Source organism: Puccinia triticina, chromosome 3A (assembly GCF_026914185.1).
Source record: "Puccinia triticina chromosome 3A, complete sequence".
Lineage (NCBI taxonomy): Eukaryota > Fungi > Basidiomycota > Pucciniomycetes > Pucciniales > Pucciniaceae > Puccinia > Puccinia triticina.
Genome location: NC_070560.1, coordinates 7,709,893 through 7,730,214, shown reverse-complemented (window position 1 = coordinate 7,730,214; position 20,322 = coordinate 7,709,893). Strand labels below are relative to the sequence as shown.

Below are 20,322 nucleotides of genomic sequence, written 5' to 3'. Positions count from 1 at the left end.
TGCAAGCCTTGCCATCCCTTCGTACTCGATGGAATCCCGTTCATATGTAGTACATAGTCCAGTTAAAATTCAGGATGTGTACGGCGTTGGCTTGATATTTATGGGCACTAGCATCATCCACACAAAGCCTACAACAAATCCTCATTAATAACACCAGAAATTCGTGTCTCCTCTATATGGCTTGTTTCCACCATGACTTTGAAAAGAACACTGGTTGTACACAGAACAGCCAAAGCTCCATCAATCATTTGTCACTTTTGCTCTTCGCGACAACAGTATAAGGTCGATGAGGAAGTGAGCGATTGTTCTTCCAGCTCTGTGGCCACATTTGCAAGAATACTTGATAATCCAGACTTAATTCTGTCTTTCTTTTTTTTTGAGCTCACAAGCAAAATCATACTGCAGTCTAGGCTCAATTCCGTCTTTCCTTTCTTTGAGCTCTCACAAGAAACACAATAACACATCCACCGTCCCTTCGAATCGACATTCAGCCATCCTTCCGATTAAATTGCTATCGCCTCCAGAGACGTGGTCTATATATCCAGTTGTCATGATGATCACCAGTCAACATTCCTTCTGCTTGATTCCCTTCGCTGTAGTGGGAATTTGCCTATTGTTGGATCCTGTACGTGTGGGGGCCAAACCTCACGACGATAATGCTCCAGAAGTCCTAAACCCTTTTGGTGCAAGGGATAGCAATACTACATCACCAGCTCGTTGGTCCCGTATACTCAAAGGTCACACTGGGGTTGCAGCCATGCAGATCACCGTTGTCAGCGATAAGTATGCTGTAATTCTTGATAAAGCAAGTAGCTGTTCATTTACAAATTTTCTTGAAAGTGCTGTTTCTCTCAATTTCTCTAACAGATCGATGTTCTGTGTTTGTGAACAGGTTGAACATAATCCCCTCCGGATCAACGGCCATCGAGCCTGGGCAGCGCTCTACAATTTTGAGACCGATGCAGTCACACCCTTAGACCTGAAATCCAACTCGTTTTGCGCCGGTGGAAGTTTCCTGGGTAACGGCACTCTGATCAAGTAAGAAACAAAATCGGCTCCGTTGCTGCCGCTGAATCAGCTGATTTTTTTATTCTTCTTTTCCATCAAAGCTTCGGTGGAAATCCAGTAGGCCAAGATCGTTTGCAAACAGGCAACTTTGGACCTACCAACGGCCTGCAGTCAATTCGATTTTATACACCATGCGATGATGGCAAATGCACTATCGACGAATACGATTCTATCAAGTTGGCGAGTGCCCGTTGGTATGCGACGGCAGCGCGTCTTCCAGATGGTACCATCATGATCGTGGGAGGAAGTAAGACGGCAACTTTCAGGTTAGTCCAAACCAATCTCGCTATGTTGGCTTAAAGAATGCTCATGACTAGTAATGGTGTGCATAGAAATTCGGCTAAAATCAGCAACCCAACGATTGAATATTTCCCACCAAGACAGCTTCCATTTGCGACTAATTCCGGAAAAACACAGATATCCTCACCTTTCTTGGAAAGAACTCTAATAGCCAATTTGTTTCCAATCGTAATCACTCTTCCAAAGCCTGGCTTGGTCTTCTTGGCTGCCAATAGAGACGCGATCATCTACAACTACACATCAAACCACGAGTTTCGACTTCCACGGATTCCAAATGGTGTCAGGGTTACTTACCCCATGACGGGTGGTGGCATTCTTCTTCCATTATCCCACCAGAACAAATATAAACCGGAAGTTTTGATCTGTGGCGGAAGTGATTTGGATGACACTTTAGCCACAAACTTAATCAAGGTATCTGATCCTGCCACGACTCAATGCATTCGGATGGTCCTCACAAAATTGGGGATAAAGAAAGGCTGGAAAGTGGAGCACATGCCTGAGGGAAGAATAATGCCTGATATGATCACGATGCCAGATGGGAAGGTTCTAATTGTGAATGGAGCCAAAACGGTGAGTTTTCTCCTTTCAATGCGCTTTTGCAGCTCTGTCACTCAAGAACATGGTTTTTGAGCAGGGCGTAGGTGGTTTTGGAAGTCTTCAAAACATGACTGGAAACTCACATGCAGACAACCCAAGTTTCACACCCGTGCTATATCATCCTGACGCGCCATTGGGTCAAAGGTTTAGCACCAAGGGACTTCCGACGACAAACATCGCAAGACTTTACCATTCTGTTGCCACTCTAACACCTAGCGGTCTAGTGATGCTTGCCGGGAGCAATCCAAATCCAGACTTTACCACAAAAAACTACCGAACGGAATACCGCATCGAATGGCTAAGTCCTCCCTATATCAAAAACCCTAATCGACCGAAAATATTGACCCTGCCGAAGATTGCAAACCACCGGGAGAAGATCACAGTTAAACTTGATGATATGGACCTCAAGATAGCAGAACAGCATAATGAAGCAGTGCTGCTAGATTTTGGATTCGGTAATGACCCCCCTCACTTGAAATTTATCTTGACCTGAGAGTCAAACTAACGAACACGTAATTTCATTTTCTGACATTATTAGTAACACATTCGACACACATGAACTCTCGCCTAGTCAAGTTACGAACCAAGTTTGATTCTAATACCAACAAATTACACGTCGTCATGCCACCTTCACCAGAAATATATCCGCCGGGATATGGCTGGCTTTTTATCTTAGTCAACGGAATACCCAGCCCTGGAAAAAGGATTATGGTTGGCTCTGGGAAGCTACATTCAAATCTTGAACAAACAGGATGATAAAAAAACAGTAGGATTTTTTTGATACATGTAAATTGTTACCAAGCCTTCTTGTGAATATGAATCTCTTTTTGTAAATCCACTATTCTTTTAGTTCGATCCTTCCTTTCAACATTTGTACTATCCAAACAACGGATTTGTAACCTCACTTCCTCTCAGGAAAATTCATCCTCCTTAGGCTTCCGCTTCATCAGGAATTTCTACCCCAAGAATGTGTAAAACCCTACACTCTGATTAAATTTACAATCAATCAATTTGCTGAAAAAAAAAAGAACTTGAAGAATATATATATGAACAAGAAGGAAACAAAGTGGAAGTCAAGGACATGATAAAGAAGGTGTGGATGAGGGTGTAACACCAATCCAAGTTGACCATTTGTCGTATCCCCTCTTCGGGGGGGCTGGAGCCTGGGCAGCACTAGCCAGGCCGGCAACCCACGACTGCTTGAACAACATTTGAAAATCAGCTTGCGAGGAATAACTGATGATGAGCGTAGACGACGAAGGTTCGTGTAGACGGAGAAACGCAAATATCCGAATCACCGGCACGCCCGGCACCGGCAAGACTACCCATGCGAGGATGCTGGCACAGGAATCCAACGGCTCAATGAAGGCAATCAACATCGGCGATTTTGTGAACGAACATGTTTGCCACGAAGGATGGGATGAGGAATGGCAGAGTTGGTTAGTGGACGATGAAAAAGTCAGTCGGTCATCTCCTTGCACTATGTATTGGGACAAATTTGATATCTTCCAGTTGAAAATCTAATCAAACCTTTATTCTGATGATGATGATGGCGACTACCGAGCTCTTAGACGAATTGGAACCTCTGATGTCTTTGCCGGAAGGAGGAACTATATTGGATTGGCCTTCTTCAGAAATCTTCCCCGAGAGATGGATTGATTTGGTGATCGTTCTACGGACAACACATACAATTATACTTGGATCGATTGGATAAACGCAAATATTCATTAAAGAAGATTCAAGAGAAAAACGAAGCTGAAATCATGGGCGAATGTCTCGAGGAGGCCAGAGAGAATTATGATGAAGAAATCGTGATCGAGTTAGAGAGTGACACTATCAACGCCATCGACTCTAATATCCATCATATTTTGGCTTGGACTGAACGATGGAAAAATGCTAATCAACATTCATAAAAAAAGTATAAACCTGTAATTCTATCTGTATAATTTTGAATCCTGAAAGTAAAGAAAAAAGAGAAAGTTAGCGAACCATCAAGATAAGCTAAGATAAGCCAAGGAGACACACTTTCCAAACTAACAAAAACAGAAAGTCATGGAATTACAAAATCATGGAAATGTGCTTAAATTCATGCGTAAGACGTTGGCAATGATATGGATGCTGACGTGAGCGCGTGTAGATAGATGTTCTGAGGATATGGAGTAGACTTGCCTCGGCTGGAGGTGGGAAGATCTAGTTGCGGGTAGGTGAGGCTTTTGATTGTGGTGTTATAAGTTTAGGTGGCCCCCATTTCCTTCAAATTGGATTCGGGTTGGTTGATTCCTTGGACCAAGTTAAAGCCCCAATGCATGAGCTCTGCTATGTATAACCACCGAATTAAGCTGAGCTCAGCCTTCTGATGGTTGGTTTATCGCACCTACACGACTCCTCCAGGGCTTGGTCAGGGTCACTTTCATGCGGGGAAAGCCTTCCAGCGGAGTCCAGGCTCCAAACACTAAGATTTATGGTGGCATCACCAGTTCTTTGCTATTCAAGCTTGATCAACATCTCCCCCTGCATAATCAAAACCATATTTAGTGACCTCATAGGCTGGGCATGTATCTAAAACGAGGCTTATCTATAACAAATATGTTACTTTTCTCTCCCCTGATGTGACGGTTTTTTTGTATTCTCATGACATAATGATCATTAACCCAATGTCCATCAATTTCTATGCTTTCATGTTCGCATATATACGTGTATATATCCGTATACATGTATATATAAACATGGTTGCATTGTTTTGCAGTTTTTTTTAAGGATTGAAATGAAGCTCTTGGAAAACAAAAACAAAGGAGAAGCGGTGGAATTGGATTTTTATTTTTGAAAAAAATGGGGGAAATGGATGGCGAAACCCAAACAAGGCTTATGGGATAAGGAATAATTAGGACAACAAGCAGAAAAAAAAGCATAAAGAGAAGGACAAAAGGAAGGGAAGAGGAGAAAGATAGGAGAGGGATGCCGAGAGGGAACAGTTTTGAAATCATTTCATTTGAGTATCTCTAGCGCCAGCCTGTTCACCCGAAGCGACAGCGGCGGCATCAGCGAGGGCCTCCTCGGTAAAGAACTTAACATCGGCATCAGGGTCGTCGCGCAATTTAGCCAAGTTGGGCAGGATCTTATCCCGGGCCACTTCTTTACCTCCTGGCTGGCCCGCGACGGTGATCGCTAGCGTCTGGAAGGCTTTGGCCGTGTTGAACCGGATGTTCGGAATCGGATCACCAACCAAACTGATCACCGTATCTAACACCGGGCCTTTGATGACTTCGACATCTAATGCTGGCGCCATCGTCTTTGGTTGATTTGTTTGGGAACGCGACAATGATAGTAGAGATTCATAAAATCAAAAGGCGTTCTGTATTGCAGACCATCCATGAGCACAAATAAATCATGGAACTCACTCGGATGGCGAAGATAGTAGTCATTCGATGCAGGTAGTTGGCATCCTTAGCCATCGCCAAGACCTTGGGTAAGATCGTAGTTTTAGCCCACTCGACCCCAAAGACTTCAGTTAATTTCCTGAGGTTGATTGTCGCGCTCTCCCGAATACTGTAGACTGCATCGTTCAACCAAGCCATACACAGCGCGGCCAGTTGGTCATCGAAGAATGAGACTCCGAGTTGGGTGGCTAGGAGTGGAATGTACTCGATGATCGCTTGGCGAACTCTCCACTGTTTGTCTTCTGATAGTTCCATGATGGCCGGTAACAATGCTTGTGATAGTAATTCGATTCCAATCACTGTTCTCATTCACAAATCACATATTCATCCGATGAACAAAAATAAGTAATCGTTTCTCTGCTGGGAAATCATTTGAAAGACGATAAACTAAATGTTGCTTACCTTCATTGACTTGCTCCAGCTTTGAAATGATGTTCAATCTTACATCGGCAAACTCATCCTTGAGTAACTGAAGAAACAGGGATAGAAGGTGTTCGATAGTTGCCTCTTTACCCAGAAGAGGTGCGAGTCCCGCGACTTGAGTTCCGAGCGCAGCTCGAACGTATTGTGACGTGTCCGATGCTAATTCCCTGACGCATATCAAGACACGCGACAGGATGACCTCTCGGTCGATCAACTTACAGAAACCTATTCATTAAGGAGACCAAGATAACCAAGGATTAGCAAAACTGAATGATTAACAGCCAATCTTGAGTAAGAGAAAACTTTTCTTCTTTCTGACCAACCTGGAATTTGACCGGCGGCAGCGGTTCGAACTTCCGCCTCATTATCTTTCAATAGGTGAACATAGGCCCCGACGAGTTCCTCCCGCACGACATCCTCACCGGCGCTTTCCGCCAACTGGACAAAGTGGTCGGCGATCATGTACCTAACCCTCCAGCTTTTGTCGCTGACCATGGCTTTCATGGTCGAGCCCAGCTGTTGCTTACACACAGCTTTATCGGGCAAGGATGATGCGATTGCAATTAGCGCATCGACCGTCAGGAGACGCACCGAATCCTGGTCATCTGCGGCAAGCTTGCGGAAGACTGGGACCGCATCGGCGACCAAGTGATTCTGGGACAGGGCTTTGGCAAACGGCTGAACTCATCATGAAGTTAGTAACTCACGCGGGATGCAGTCCAATACGTTAAGAACGACTAACCCCTAACTCTTTGGCAGCAGCCCTTCGGACCATCGGTGTCTCATCGGCACATAGTGCGGAGTACATTCGCCTCATTTCATCTTTCGTGGCATCGGATACTTTGGGATAAGCTGCTGCATACAGGGAGGTAGAAGTCTAGAGAGTTGGATAAGGAGTATTGAGAGGATCCGAATAATCTTGTGAGCTGATGCTACTTTCTGGGGAGAGATGGATGAACGCAAGAAAAGTGCTGACTGCTCGACTGGTGAACCACTCAGCCACGCTGAGTCGCTTCATGGCCGGTACGTAGTACTCTTCAAGCTGCTGAGCTGATAGGAGCGCGGCAATTTGTGTGAGTGATTCGGCAGCCTTAATCATGAAAAATATAAGATCAATGAATTCGAGCGTAAGTGAATGTTCCCAAGCGCAACGACTAAGCGATGACAAACCTTGTCACGAATCAGAGTTTCCTCGACTGTTCCCAGGTTTTCGAGGGGGACGAGTAAGAGATGGGCATACTCGGGGCCGCCAAGGAACTCGACAAAAGCGGCATTTAGTTCGCCGGCCAAAGCTAGAAGGACCTCACTGATAAGATGGAAAGAGAAAACGCTCAGAATGGAGGGGGAATGGCATGATTTGTTGCTTTTTCATTTTTCACTGGAGACGATCGGAAGTTTACAAACTCTTCATCGTCCATGCCTTCGGTGATGAAGGGGATAAGCTCATCACGTGTCCTTTGAGGGCCTAGTGCGAGTGCGATGGTAGTTAATCGATGGATTGAAGTTAGACGAGCTGAGACATCGTCCGATTTGAGTTCGTCTATCAACACCTGTCGATCGATGGAGAAGAGAAGTTTAGGAGAAGCAGGTCAGAGATCGGGTATGTATCAGCAAATGTCTCTTGGGCTGAGGGGCGTTCGTTCTTACTGCGAGTGGATGCATTCCGGTCAGACCAGAGTGGTGGACGAGGGCAGGGTCGAACTGGGGTGGGTTGGTATGTTGAGGTTCAGCCATCATTGTACAGCAGCTTGCGACAAGAGGTCGTTGCTTGGTTCTTGTGTTTCGAGCTTGTTCGTTCTGGTGATGGGCAACCTTGGGCAACTGGGCGAGCTCGAAGGCGCGGGCTGGTGAGCATACTCGGAGGTCCTAGCCCAGGCTGACGTAATCCGCCTCACTCGATCGCTTCAGCCTGCCGGGTTCACACTGAAAAATCAATGAATCCAATTATGTATTATCAAGCAAGTCAGATCACAGAACAGTGGTCAATGATCCACTTATCCTCACTTGAAGAAATAAAAATTATATTTCTGCTAACATTACAGTTAGCGGAAGGCAGTCCTTCAAGCACTACCAGATTATTCTGGGCTAATAATTAATTCTGTTGATCAGTTGAAACATCTCCTGTGGAATGATGGAGACAAAAGGCAAACTTGGTTTGAGTTTCTCAATGAAATTTACTTTGATGCGGGGCTGGAGAACAAGGACCCGGGAGAGCCCCTACCAAGCCGCCTCATGTAGCACGTATCTGGGGGACATTTTTTTGCAAAATGCTCCTCATGTAAGTCACCGGATACATATCCAATTTGATTCATCTTTCCAAGATGGTCCTAATGTAATTGGTATTTTTTGGGGTCTGCCTGGAAAGAAAAACCAAATATTCACGTCTTGGGTTCAATTCCCAACCAAAAAAAGCTTTTTTTGTCCAATTTTGCCCTGCTGGGCCTTTCTCCCAAAAAATCCTCCTTTTGTACTATGTATCTAAACCAGGTCCAATTGGGAAAAACCCAATTTCCCATGGCCCCACATATCCAAAACCCGGATTTAGCAGAATTTAAATGAGGCGGCTTGGTCAGGGCTTTCTGGGGTCCTGGAGAACGTCCCTGTTCAGAACACTTGTTTGTGTGCATTGGGGTATTGATCAACTAGGTTTACAAGTGTTTTCCTAGGGATAATGTAAACCCCCTCACTCCCTTGGAGTTCACAAGGACCCATCACATGTCACACAAAGCTGCATAGCCAGTCTTCCTCTCTTCCCTGGCTCAGCAGAGAACTGATTGTCATTCTATCTGAGTCAGGTAAGCTCTCCTTCCTTTTGTCTTTGAGGGGAGAACTGATTGTCATTCTCCCTGAGTCAGCTCTTCTCCCATTTGCAATACATTCTTGGGCACTAGAAACCTTGAGACATGTTCTCCATGCCCTCTTTGCCTTATATAGTGAAGAGTCCAAATGGGACTCCTTTCTGAGTGCATTCAGGATGAAAAATGAACTTGGTCCATGAAAGAAGCCAAAAAGCAATTCTTATTAGATCATGTGTTTCAATTCTAACTACAACTAAGTCAAGAGAGTTAAAGAGTTAAGAAAGAGTGGTGAAATATGCACCTAAGAGCAGGCAATAGGCTGCCTTCAACTGGTTTTTGAGAGATTCTAAGTATATTAAATCCACACTATTGTGGAAATTGGGATCAAGGGTTCCCATGTCCCTTTCTGAAAAGCCCCAAAAATCCCTTATTTTTCAGGCAAGATTATGTTAGACTGTTTGCTGTGAAAAATGTTTTTTAAGTCCCCAAACATAAAAAATGCCTTGGACTGGACCCCCATTCTGCAAACCATGGATGAAAAGGGACCAGTGTCAACCCCCTTGGCCTGTTGAAAATGCAAGGGGATAGAGGGGGGAAAATAACATGGTCAAGAGCGGATCAAAACTAAAAAGTGATTTCAACCTGTGCAAGCGCAGCAGGGGAACAAAAAAGAAATGAGTTTTCACTCTTGGGCCCATTGCAACTGCAATCACCACCCCAAAAAGGATGGCAATGTGCACACATTGCCATGATCAATACATTGCTATTACATAGGTCTTGCCTGGTCTTACCACCAAGTATAACCTTGTGATACAATCATGTAACTGAGATTTGAGCTTGTTTTTACTTGGTTAACTGATCCCATCCCTCCATACTCATATTGCACATACATCCTGGAAGTGGTTTTGGACAATTGTCCAAAGTCCCTACTGAGCACCCTGGCTCTACAATGGAATGATCCAAGTAAGAGAAGCTTTAGAGCATGGCAATAAGCACACATTTCCTTCATTTTTGGGGCGGTGCCGGGTGTTTGAGGAAAGTAAGAGGGTTGTCTGAGGAAAGTAAGAGGTCTCTTTGAGGGAAGTAAGATACATGTAAAAGTTGTTTTAGAGGAATGTTAGAGCATGGCAATGTGCACACATTGCCATCCTTCTTGGGGTGGTGAATGGGACAGAAAGTGGTCGAAGTTTGAATAAGCCCTCACACATGCCAAGGGTGTAGCCGCTGTGCTGCACAAAGCGCAGCGCAGCAGTTTTTGGGGCCGCTTTGCTTCGCTGATAATCAGCAGTTGGGTCGCTGAGCTAACACTTTTTCATCTCACCAGAAAGAAAAGTTGTATTTTAGCGCGCTAAATCAGCGGGCAATCAGCGTCAAACCGCTGCACTGTCTCTGAAATCAGCGTCAAAGCGCTGAATTAAAGCGCTGAATTCAGCGGCAGCGCAGTGGAAAACCTGCTGACGGCTTTTTCAGCGTCAGTGCGCTGATTTTGTTGCGCCCCAACATGGTGATACAGATAATTTGAGGTCAAATGGGAAGCAGAGGGGTTTTAGGTAAGTCAATTGGGTGAATGGGGATATAAATATATATATCATCCAATCAGAAAAGTGTGTAGTCAAAGGTGGTTGACGTGTCCCGCCCTGCTACCGCTGAGGCAATAGTCAGCGCTGCTAGCAGGGTGCAGCAAAATCTGACACCAGAAAAGCGGTCAGCGGCAGTCAGCGGCCATTCAGCTATTTTTCCGCGGCGCTGCGCTAATTGTCAGCCTTGGCGCTCTTTCCAGCGCTGTGCTAATGCTGATTGGGCTTGGGTGTCAGCACTAAAAGTTCCGCTTTTTTCAGCACAGTGCAGCAGATTGAGATGAATTCTTGGGGTTCAATTCATATTATTTACATGCACATGAAGGTGGTCATTGTTTTCACTTTGCTACAGTAACCCTCATGTGTGCACATACAAGTTTTTTACAAATCACAGGTTGGGCCCCCCGCATATCAAAAACATGTACACCCCTGTTAGAATGATGTGAAAGGCCCATCTGAATTGGCATATTTCCCAAAAGAAGGCCGGTATCATCTAGAATTGAGCCAGCAAAGGATGAAATTAGGGTGAAAATATGAGTCAAGTCAAGCTTGGAGGTGTATGGTACCAGATTTCAGCTAGACATCCTGGCTTCTCAACAGATGTAAGCTTGTGAGTTGTTTTTTTGTTTGTTTATTTTCAAATGTCTCTATGCACATGCATGTGAGCTGTTTTCCACTTCAACAATGTCACCTTTGTGTACGCGCGTAAATTTAGGGTGACAGATCACTGGAGGGGCCTTTTGCAGCTCCATTACAAGTACAAACTGGTCAGAAATCCATTAAAGCCCCTGCAAGTCACATTTACGTTGTGTGAAACCCCTTGCAAATAGAGAAATTGATCAACAGAAATTTGCCACAAATGATTAATAGTTGGGCATTGAGTAACTATCATTTCATTACAGGTTGTTATTAAGTTATCCTTAGAAAATTAAACGGTTGTGCACAACATTGCACAAGGTCCTGTGACGATTCCGCATCACTGCTGACCCACTTCCCATTGACTTCTGAAGAATTTATAAATCATTTACTAATCCACATCTGACTCACATCCAACCCAGAACAACATAAAATTAGACTCTGGCACTCTCTGGAGAGTGCGTCAAAGTCTCCCCTGGTGATTGTATTGCAACCCTGGCATCCTATTGATACCCGGTTCTCCTGTTGATGGTTGTTTTGTACATCCTGGTCTATTGATGATGGGTCATCCTAGTATATTTTTTTTGTTGGTGGAGGCCCAGAGGGGGGGGGGGGTGAGGGTTATACATATGTTAATGTAGATATGTGGGATTATGTAGGCTCTGCAAAATCTTCCTTACAGAGGCTCTGTAGCCATTGGTAAATCTAGCAAGCCTTAAAGATTTGCCAAACAACTGTTTAGCTAAAGAGCCCTAAGAAGGTCCCGGGGGTAGAAAATGGCTTACATACTCAGTAAATATGCCTTATTGAGAGGTTTTACAGAGATGGTGGTGAATGCTTTAACCCCTTGCACCTATGCAAGTGCAAAGGCGGGAGAGTTCAAGGACAAGGACTAGTTCAACCTGCACAAACACAGCAGGGGAACTTGACCTGTGAAGGAGCCTCAGCAACCCGCCACAGGGAGAGGCCTTCTTATGTCAAATTCTAACGGCCTGACTTTTTCCTAACATACACAAGTCCCTCTTTTCAGAGGGCCTTTGTGGCTGGCGCGATACGCCCCTCGCGCGAAGCGCAAGACTCCAAAGGAGGGACTTGCGCGGTATACCACCCTGCCCCACCTACTCATTTGGCAGGGCATTATTTTAGAACCACTATAAAATGTGATTCACTCAACTTTTTTTTTATACTTTTTAGTGTTCCATGACCAACTGCTTCTTTCAAGGGTGTAACCGCTTTGCTGCAAAAAGCACAGCGCAGCGGTTTTTGGGGCCGCTTCGCTGCGCTGATAATCAGGGGTTGGGTCGCTGCGCTAACACTTTTTTATCTCACTGGAAAAAAAACTTGTATTTTAGCGCGCTGAATCAGCGGCCAATCAGCGTCAAACCGCTGCGCTGCCGCTGAAATCAGCCTCAAAGCACTGAATTCAGCGGCAGCGCAGCGGAAAACCCGCTGTCGGACCTTATCCAGCTGTGATCAATGATCTTAATGATTTATCCTAAATATTTTATTCTTTGGATGCTGTCTTCCTGACTGATGTGAAACCGCACCCTCGCAGATACAATACCTACGGCGGAGAGGGAATCTCTTTTTACATGCCTGCAAACCACTGTTTGCGGGGAAACATGATTTCTAGGGAGTCATGTCCGGTCCACCATTATCTTTACCTACAATCAAATACACTTTTTCCTCGTTGAGGCAAGCTTCATAATATTGCACGCACCAAGTATACTGATATACTGCAGATATGCAATGTATCCCTGGTCCTTTTTTTTTGGGGGGGGGGGGGGGGGGGGGGGGGAGGGGGGAAGCTATAGTTTGAAGTTTCTGACATGCAAACGCAGAGTTCTTCCTGTAAAATCAAATACATACAACCCCACCTGTAAGTTTCATCGCGCAGGTTTTCTCTGGCCGAGATGATATCTACTGTTTATAATTTCTAGACCTCAGATCACTAAAGCCCTGAATAGTAAATACCCTGCTTTCATCTTCAATACAATTGAAATCATGTACATTTCATCTTCGCGAATGTGGCTTCTATCTCTCGGATTACTGCAGATGTTGATAGGTGATAGTACTTCCCCCTTCACAAGCTCTGAAAGGACCATATATCGTGCTGCTGACGGAACAGGATATGTATACGACGCAAGAGAATGTAAGTAGGGGGGTTAGAAATTCCACAACACTTGGAATCAGGGTGAGCCAGCGGAATGAAAACCTTCTGTACCACTTCTCCATTAGATGCCCAAAAAAGATGCTATGACAATGAATATCCTTCCATGTTAGAAATTGGTAATCGTAAGTCACAATGAAAAATTTCTAAAAAAAGAGCAGCTTAGCATCTTGACTGATCAAGAATGCATGTCACACTGCTGATGATGTGATTTCCAAAACAGGGGAATTGACATGTGAGTTCAAGAAAATCTTCTCATAACCAAGTATTTATTACTTAAATACCATGATGAACTTGATATCTTTATAGTACCACCAGAAGTTTCCCTAACTCGTAAGTCATAGCAGTATTTCTTGGTTACTTTGTAGCCTGTGTCCATCCAATCTGGATAGCTTATTTTGGTTTGATGCTCTCAGAAATAAATGAAGATGTAGAAAAAGTGCTGAAGACACTCAACATGCTTGACATTGATGAGGAATATCCTCTTGATCCAACTTCTCGGGAGATTTTTCGTGAGCATCTGGCTGAAATTTGGAAGAGCATTCCAATACTTTTTAGGGGTTATAAAATGTTTATGAAAAATGATGAGATCTTCAAGATTGAGGTAGACAAAAACCTTTCCAATATGCTCCTAAAAATCAAATCTGTTTCTCAATTGCTTTTTGAAGTCTCAAAAATTGAAGGCGAAAATTACAAGCATTATGCAATAATGTTGAATTTGAGTGATTTTTTGGTTGGATTCATTGCTACTTTAGCAAAATACCGCCTGATTCCTCAGGGTTCACTTATAGAATTCATCAACAGCAAAGAGGAAGAAAATTGGCTAATGGTTTTTCACTACATCTGGGGGAAATTACCACCAATATCATTCATGGATTCCACCTCATTCTACCTTACTTTTGACTTTATTAAAACCATGAAAGAAAGTCCCTTCACTGAGGAGATTCATACTCTCTTGGGATGTTAGTTTTTTTTCTTTCAATTCAACAAGATAAATGTTCACCCATCATTTCTGATCTAAAGAAAAAGATTGGATTAAAACTGAAATCAATGTTCTTATCTGTTCAATACCAGTTTTAAATGAAAATACTTGGGATAAAATTTACCGTGTGTATTTGGCAGTGCAAGTTCATGGATACATTCAGAAGAAGGGTGAAATGACTCAGGATTCTAGAGAATTTGCTTCATTGGCTAGAGAATTCATCTTTATCACATCACCTACATTCTTAAAAAGAGTACCATTGTGTGTTGGATTAAGTATAAAGTTCTTTTCAGATAAGATTCTTCTTTTCATTAAAAAACAATCTATTCAAAATGATATCATTTCTGAAGAAAAGTTGATCTACTTGAAGGTTGCTCTCAACATGCTTGAATACATTAAGGGACCTGTGATTAATAAATATTCAAATTATGGATATGACCTTCATAACCAATTCAAAGCACATCTGAAAGACCACAAACTTTACCCTTCAGTAAAAGTTATTTCAAAAGCGGTAAGAGCATATTCCACGGTATTGAAGACTGTCTATCAAATTTACATAAAAGTATTAGAAAATTTATCTGAAAAGGAAATAGAACTAGGGATTTCAAGCAAACAAAAACAAGTGAATTCTTACTTGATATACTTAACAGACTCAGCTATGGAAAATAAAGCCTCTGTATTTGATACTAAACTAAGACATGGGAAAATCAATGAATACCCAATTGCTGATTCAGTTATAAAAATAAGCTGTCAAATTGCTTCATCAATTCCAAAGGTGATACCCAAAAACTATGAAGACCTTTTAAACCTTAAAGAAAAACTGGAACACATTCTGAAACTCAAATGTAGAGAGATTTCAGATGGCCTATAGACATAAAGGTTGAAGCAGATGCTAAAGGATGCTAAAAAATCTCTTAGCCTTCCACATTGATAAATTTAACTCAAATTTACTGATGCTTTTCATGAAATCAAAGTTTTCATCTTTATTCAGAATGGCTGCAAATGAAATGATCCTATAGACCCTTGAGCCCTATTCTAGAGCCCTAAATGTTGGTTTATTCATCTCCTGCTCTGTTGAGCACTTTAAAAATTGGTGTTTTGTGTCCCATTTTGTACAGCCCAGCCAAAGAAGGGAGTGTAAGCGCATCTCAATGGTTGTGTTCTACCTGCCATCAAAGTGAGTTCAAACATCCTTTGATGGCCAGTACAACCTGGCCGTCAAAGGGTATGTGCACTGTGGTGACAAATACGGGCGCGGGGCGCCAGAGCGGCTGACGGGGTTTCCGGGTATGCGGTGCTGCGGAGGAAGGGGGCTACGGATGCCCTAGGCGCGGCGCGGATTAGAGTTGAGGAAGGGGGGCGCATTACTTGAACGCGGAGCGGCGGTTGGATGCGGCGGAGTTGCGGCGTGCCGAGCAGAGCAGGCTGCGCAGTCCAGCGCGGACTTTCTAGTAGCGGCGCGGAGCTGGGGGAAGCCGCGGCAGCTGGGGCGGAGGCGGCGCGTAGGATGCCAAGCCTCCGGAGGCTAGGCAGGGGCGTGGATGATCGATGCGGCAGAGTTTGGCGGCTGTCTATGGCGAGCAACGGAAGCGCAGAGAACTGCGTGGGAGCGGTGGTGAGGGCGTGCGTGGGATGGGAGGAGGATCTGTTTTATTGCATTGCTGTTGTGTAGTTCTAGTTCTATGTGGGTATGAGATGCGGTGGGAGTTTTCTCATGGGGGGGGGATTTCTTTGTACGGCGGAGGGAGGAGGAGTTTTCTTTCTCACATGGTTTTTCCTTTTTATGTACAGAGGACGGGGGGAGAGTTTTCCCCATCATCAGAGGATCATTGGAGGATTGATTTTACTTCTTCTTTATGGTTACGGATGCGGAGGAGGTTATTGGGATTATTTACGGCGTTATTGATATGTTCATTGGCTTTTAATGGATTACTATTTTTTGCTATTTTCATTGGTTCTTGCGGCTTTCATCCAGAGCGGAGTTTCCGGGAGTTCTTATACGCCGCCGAGTTCGGAGAACCCTCAATACACTTGGGAATCTTGCGGAAGGAATGGCGCAGTGGTCATCATGTGACGGAGCACCACTTTCTTCTACCACAGCACTCCCTTTGATTGCCCGTGAAACCCAGCCATTGAGAGGAGATCACAATCCTTTTGTTGGCCGGGTTGTACTGCCATTGAAGGGAGTGGGTACTCCTCTCAATGGCTGGGCTGTACCAACCCTTGAGAGGTGCACTTCCTTCAATGCAAGGTACAAACCAGCCCTCAAAGGGAGTGTGTCCCCTCAATGGCCAGTACAACCCAGCCATCAAAAGGAGTGAGTACTCCCTTGTAAGAGTCCCGTTTGGACTCTTCACTAAAGACTTGCAAAGGCGCTGAGAAACTCGTCTCAATGGTTTCTAGTGCCCAACTGTGATTTATTTCAAAGGGGGAAGGAGCTAGCTTTGAGAGATCAGTATCTCTGCAGAACTACAACTGAGGGAAAAGAGGAGGAGAAATGAGAACAGAGAAAGAGGACATACCTAGCTTTGAGAGATCAGTATCTCTGCAGAGCTAGGTAGGTGAGGAGGAGCCAGGACTATATGGGTCCTGCTCTGTGTCTTGTGATATTTTTGTGACACCTTGGGAGGGGGCTCACATCCCTTTGATGGCCGGACAGCCCAGCCATCAAAAGGAGTGAGTGCTCCCTTTGATGGCTGGATAGCCCAGCCATTGGAGGGATTGTAAACTCCTCCCAATGGCGGATACAAATAGGCCATTGGAGGAAGACTCCCTGCAACAGCAGGGTTGCACCGGCCAAGAGAGAGAGACTGTGAATACTCGCACTCCTTGCAGGGTTCATAAGGGTACACATGACCCATCACATGATAGGGGTACTAGTCCAGCCTTGTCCCCCTCCCCACCTAGCCCAGCAGAGACCGGACCACCTTTCTCTCTCTGCCTGGCTAGGTAAGTTTCCTTCTCTATCTCCCCTCTCCCGTATTTAGACTAATAGAGAGACCCGAACCCCTTTCTCTCTCTGCCTGGCTAGCACAATTTCAATATAGCCCCCAAGGAAATTGGTTCTAGAACGTTCCCAGGTCTTGAGCCTTGTCCCTCCAAGCCTCTCCGCCTCCAATCACTGAAGGGTCTCCCAACCCTTACACAGACTCCCTGCAATGGCCGGGTTGCACCAGCCATCAAAGGGAGTACTAAGGATGGCTAATGGGCGAGCTTTCCAATGGGCCACCTGCGGGCTCCAATTGTACCAATCAATTTTTTTGATCATGAACCAGACAAGACAGCCTCTGGGGCTCTAGACCATTTACTTAGATGAGAGGCCTGTTCAAGATAGAGATTGCCCGTGGGGGGTACCCGCCTGCGGGTGCCATGTGCAGGTCCGGGTATGTAAATTTTGGATGGCGGGTACCCGTCCAGGTACCCGCTGCAAAAGGTCTGGAGATGAGCAGTCGCGGACAAACTTTTGCAGCGTGATCATGGCCGCCCCCGTAACCTAACCCTCTTGGTGTCCAGCACATGCTGGACACCGAGAGGGCATACACTCTTGATTTCCGGCACAGACTGGACATCAAGCGGGTGTATGTATGCCCTCTCAATGTCCGGTATGTGCTGGACACCAAGAGGCATACACTCTTGATGTCCGGTATGTGCTGGACACTGAGGGGGCATACACTCTTGATGTCCGGCACAGAGCGGACATCGGGAGGGTGTATGTACATATGCCCTCTCAATGTCCGGCACAGAGCGGACATCGGGAGGGTGTATGTACATATGCCCTCTCGATGTCCGGTCTGTGCTGGACACCAAGAGGGCATACACTCTTGATGTCCAGCCCAGACCAGACATCGAGAACTCACACGCAGACATCCCTCTCAATATCCGGCCCAGACCAGGCACCGAGAGGGTATATAAACCCTTGATGACGGTCTATGCCGGCTTCGAGGGTGGTGTAAACTCTTGGTGACCGGCACAGACCGGACATTGGGAGGGTAAACACACACCCTCTTGATGTCTGTCTGTGCCATCAAGACTGTATTCCCTCTTGGTGTCCAGCACAGACTGGACATCGAGAGCGCATATGTACACACACCCTCCCGATGTCCGCTCTGTGCCGGACATCAAGAGGGTATATACACCCTTGATGACCGGCCTGTGTCGGTCATCAAGAGGTTACACCACCCTCGAAGCCGGCATAGACTGGCTAGAGGGTTGAATTGTAGGCGGTACCCGTGATACCCGCCACGGGTACCGCCGGTACCCGCCCTACGGGTGCCGGGTCCGAGTCCGGGTATCTGTATATGCCCAAAATGACCGCAGGTACCCGCACCTGCCACGGGTACCCGGGTCCACTTGGCGATCTCTAGTTCAAGAAATAGCTCAAACCCCTTGTTTGGATTTTTTTGGGCTGCCCATTGTCCATCCTTAGGGCGTACACACTCCGTTTAATGGCTTTTACAACTTAGCCATTAAAGCCGAGTTTTAGCAGCCATCAAGAGGACATTACACTCTTTGATGTCTGGTACAACTCAGTAATCATTAGCAGGTTCCCTCCCATGGTTAAGTTGTACCAGGAATCAGGAAGAGTTAAAACTCCCTTTGATGGCTGGGTTGTATCAGCTTTCAAAAGGAGTACCCCCTCCCTTCAATGGCAGATATGTGCCAGCCATCAAAAGGCGTATGTACTCCTCTCAATGGCAGTGTTGCACTGGCCATTGAAGATACACCTCCTGATGAGATGAAGAGAGCCTGAGGGCAGCAAGCACAAGGCAGGCCGAGTGGGAGATGTGTGGAAGGATTAATTTCATCAGTGAAACAAAGAAAAACAAAAAGAAAAGAGAAAGGAAAAAAAAGAAAGAACTCTACCTGACGGCAGCAAGCACAAGGTGGGCCAAGTGGGAGATGCGTGAAATGATGAGGAGAGTTTCCTTCAACACCGGCTGCCTCAGGTAGTATACAATATATGTGTGTGACATGAGAGTGGAAGACATGTGACATGTAGAAAGCACAAAATCAGAGAAAAGAAAAGGAAACAGAAAGAGAAAGAAAAACACAGGTTTTCTAGCTGAACACCTCCAATGATGGCCTGTATTAAGGTCTGTTCTGTGGAGAGGAAGATGGGGTCTGGGTTCTGGGGTTCTGGGGGTTCTGGATCCAAGATGGTAGATTGCAGGATGAGGAAGAGGCTTGGATCTCCAGCCTCCCGAACCTTGAGTATGGTCCGTGACATGTACGTGTAGTCTATGTACATGTGAGTCTGCGCTGCGGAGCCCGCGCTACGGCTCATAACATTATCCCCCCTTTAATGTCCAAGCCGCCCCCTTTTCTGGTTGGTCAATGAGAAAAAAATCCTCCTCTTTTGGCTCTGCATTCTGTCCCCGGGCAGCATTAAAAAACCCAGTGGGAAAAAGCTTGCCCTCTCACTTTCTTCTCCGCGTCCTCCGATGCCTGGCTGCCGCCTCCGGAAATTTTGAGTTAAACTCCGCCAATAGGTCTCCGCTGTTCTTCAAGTTTGCCTCCGGCTCCCAAGAATTTTCCGCTGGTCCAAATCCGCGCCAGCTGACAAGGTATTGAGTCTTCCGCCCTCTCCGCCGGCTGTCCAGTATTCTGTCAACCTCCCACTCATCTCCGCCGTTGACTGTTACTGGCTCCGGGGTCCGCCGCTGTTGGTGGGCAATCTTGTCGGGCTTGTGTTTGCGGAGTACTGACACGTGAAAAACTGGGTGGACTCCCTGCATGGAAAGCGGAAGGGTCAGTTTGCAAGCGGAGGTTGAAATTCTGCTAGCTATTGGGAATGGTCCAAGCCAGAGGTGTTCCAATTTGGGGCTGGAGCGTGTTGTTGAGATATTGCGCCCATCTAGCCAAACCTTGTCTCCACTGTTCCATTCCGGTGTTTTCCGCACTCCGCGGTCAAACTGGCTTTTCATGGCCTCCTGCGCCGCTTCTAGACAGTGCTTCAGTTCGTCCTGTACCTCCGCAAGCTGGCGGAGTTGCTCCGCCACCGCTGGTACACACTGTCCCGCCGATGGAATTCCGCTGTACGATGGGTTGAAACCGTAATTTGCCTTGAATGGTGACACCCCTGTTGACGTGTGATTGTTGTTGTTGTAAGCAAATTCCGCCGTTGCCAGGAGCGGAGCCCAATCGTCCTGTTGATAGCTCACAAAATGGCGGAGATATTGCTCCACCACTTTGTTTGCGATTTCCGACTGTCCGTCTGTCCTTGGATGGTACGCCGTAGATGGTTGGAGGTGGATGCCAAGTCTGTTGTCCAATTCCTGGGTGATTTGGGATACGAAAATGCTCCCTTGGTCGGAAACAATAGTCTTAATTTGGA

The 20,322-nt window shown here is 45.7% G+C and overlaps 4 protein-coding genes across 4 annotated transcripts in view; 3 read left to right on the top strand and 1 right to left on the bottom strand.

The window, feature by feature from the left end:
- Window positions 1–550: 550 nt before the first annotated feature.
- Window positions 551–2,721, top strand: PtA15_3A827 (uncharacterized protein; the record flags this gene model as incomplete). Its single annotated transcript, XM_053167833.1, has 6 exons — window positions 551–783; window positions 868–1,038; window positions 1,110–1,334; window positions 1,401–1,938; window positions 2,003–2,420; window positions 2,504–2,721. The coding sequence occupies 6 exons, from the start codon at window positions 551–553 to the stop codon at window positions 2,719–2,721; spliced, it is 1,803 nt and encodes a 600-aa protein (XP_053019011.1).
- Window positions 2,722–3,204: 483 nt separating this feature from the next.
- On the top strand, window positions 3,205–3,878 carry PtA15_3A826 (uncharacterized protein; the record flags this gene model as incomplete). The annotated part of the gene is made up of 3 exons (XM_053167832.1): window positions 3,205–3,423; window positions 3,530–3,628; window positions 3,699–3,878. 3 exons carry the CDS (start codon window positions 3,205–3,207, stop codon window positions 3,876–3,878), a joined length of 498 nt encoding a protein of 165 aa, XP_053019010.1.
- Window positions 3,879–4,945: 1,067 nt separating this feature from the next.
- PtA15_3A825 (uncharacterized protein) lies at window positions 4,946–7,562 on the bottom strand (the record flags this gene model as incomplete). The annotated part of the gene is made up of 9 exons (XM_053167831.1): window positions 4,946–5,254; window positions 5,364–5,701; window positions 5,805–6,050; window positions 6,149–6,503; window positions 6,568–6,702; window positions 6,802–6,915; window positions 6,996–7,131; window positions 7,230–7,375; window positions 7,473–7,562. 9 exons carry the CDS (start codon window positions 7,560–7,562, stop codon window positions 4,946–4,948), a joined length of 1,869 nt encoding a protein of 622 aa, XP_053019009.1.
- A 5,481-nt stretch (window positions 7,563–13,043) lies between these two features.
- The window catches only part of PtA15_3A824 (uncharacterized protein), a gene marked incomplete at both ends in the record, with an annotated part of 62,399 nt that continues 55,120 nt past the window's right edge, over window positions 13,044–20,322 (top strand). Inside the window, 3 exons of the mRNA XM_053167830.1 lie at window positions 13,044–13,131; window positions 13,230–13,241; window positions 13,316–13,339. Coding sequence (XP_053019008.1) covers window positions 13,044–13,131; window positions 13,230–13,241; window positions 13,316–13,339 — 124 coding nt within the window. The remainder of the gene's footprint in view (window positions 13,132–13,229; window positions 13,242–13,315; window positions 13,340–20,322) is intronic.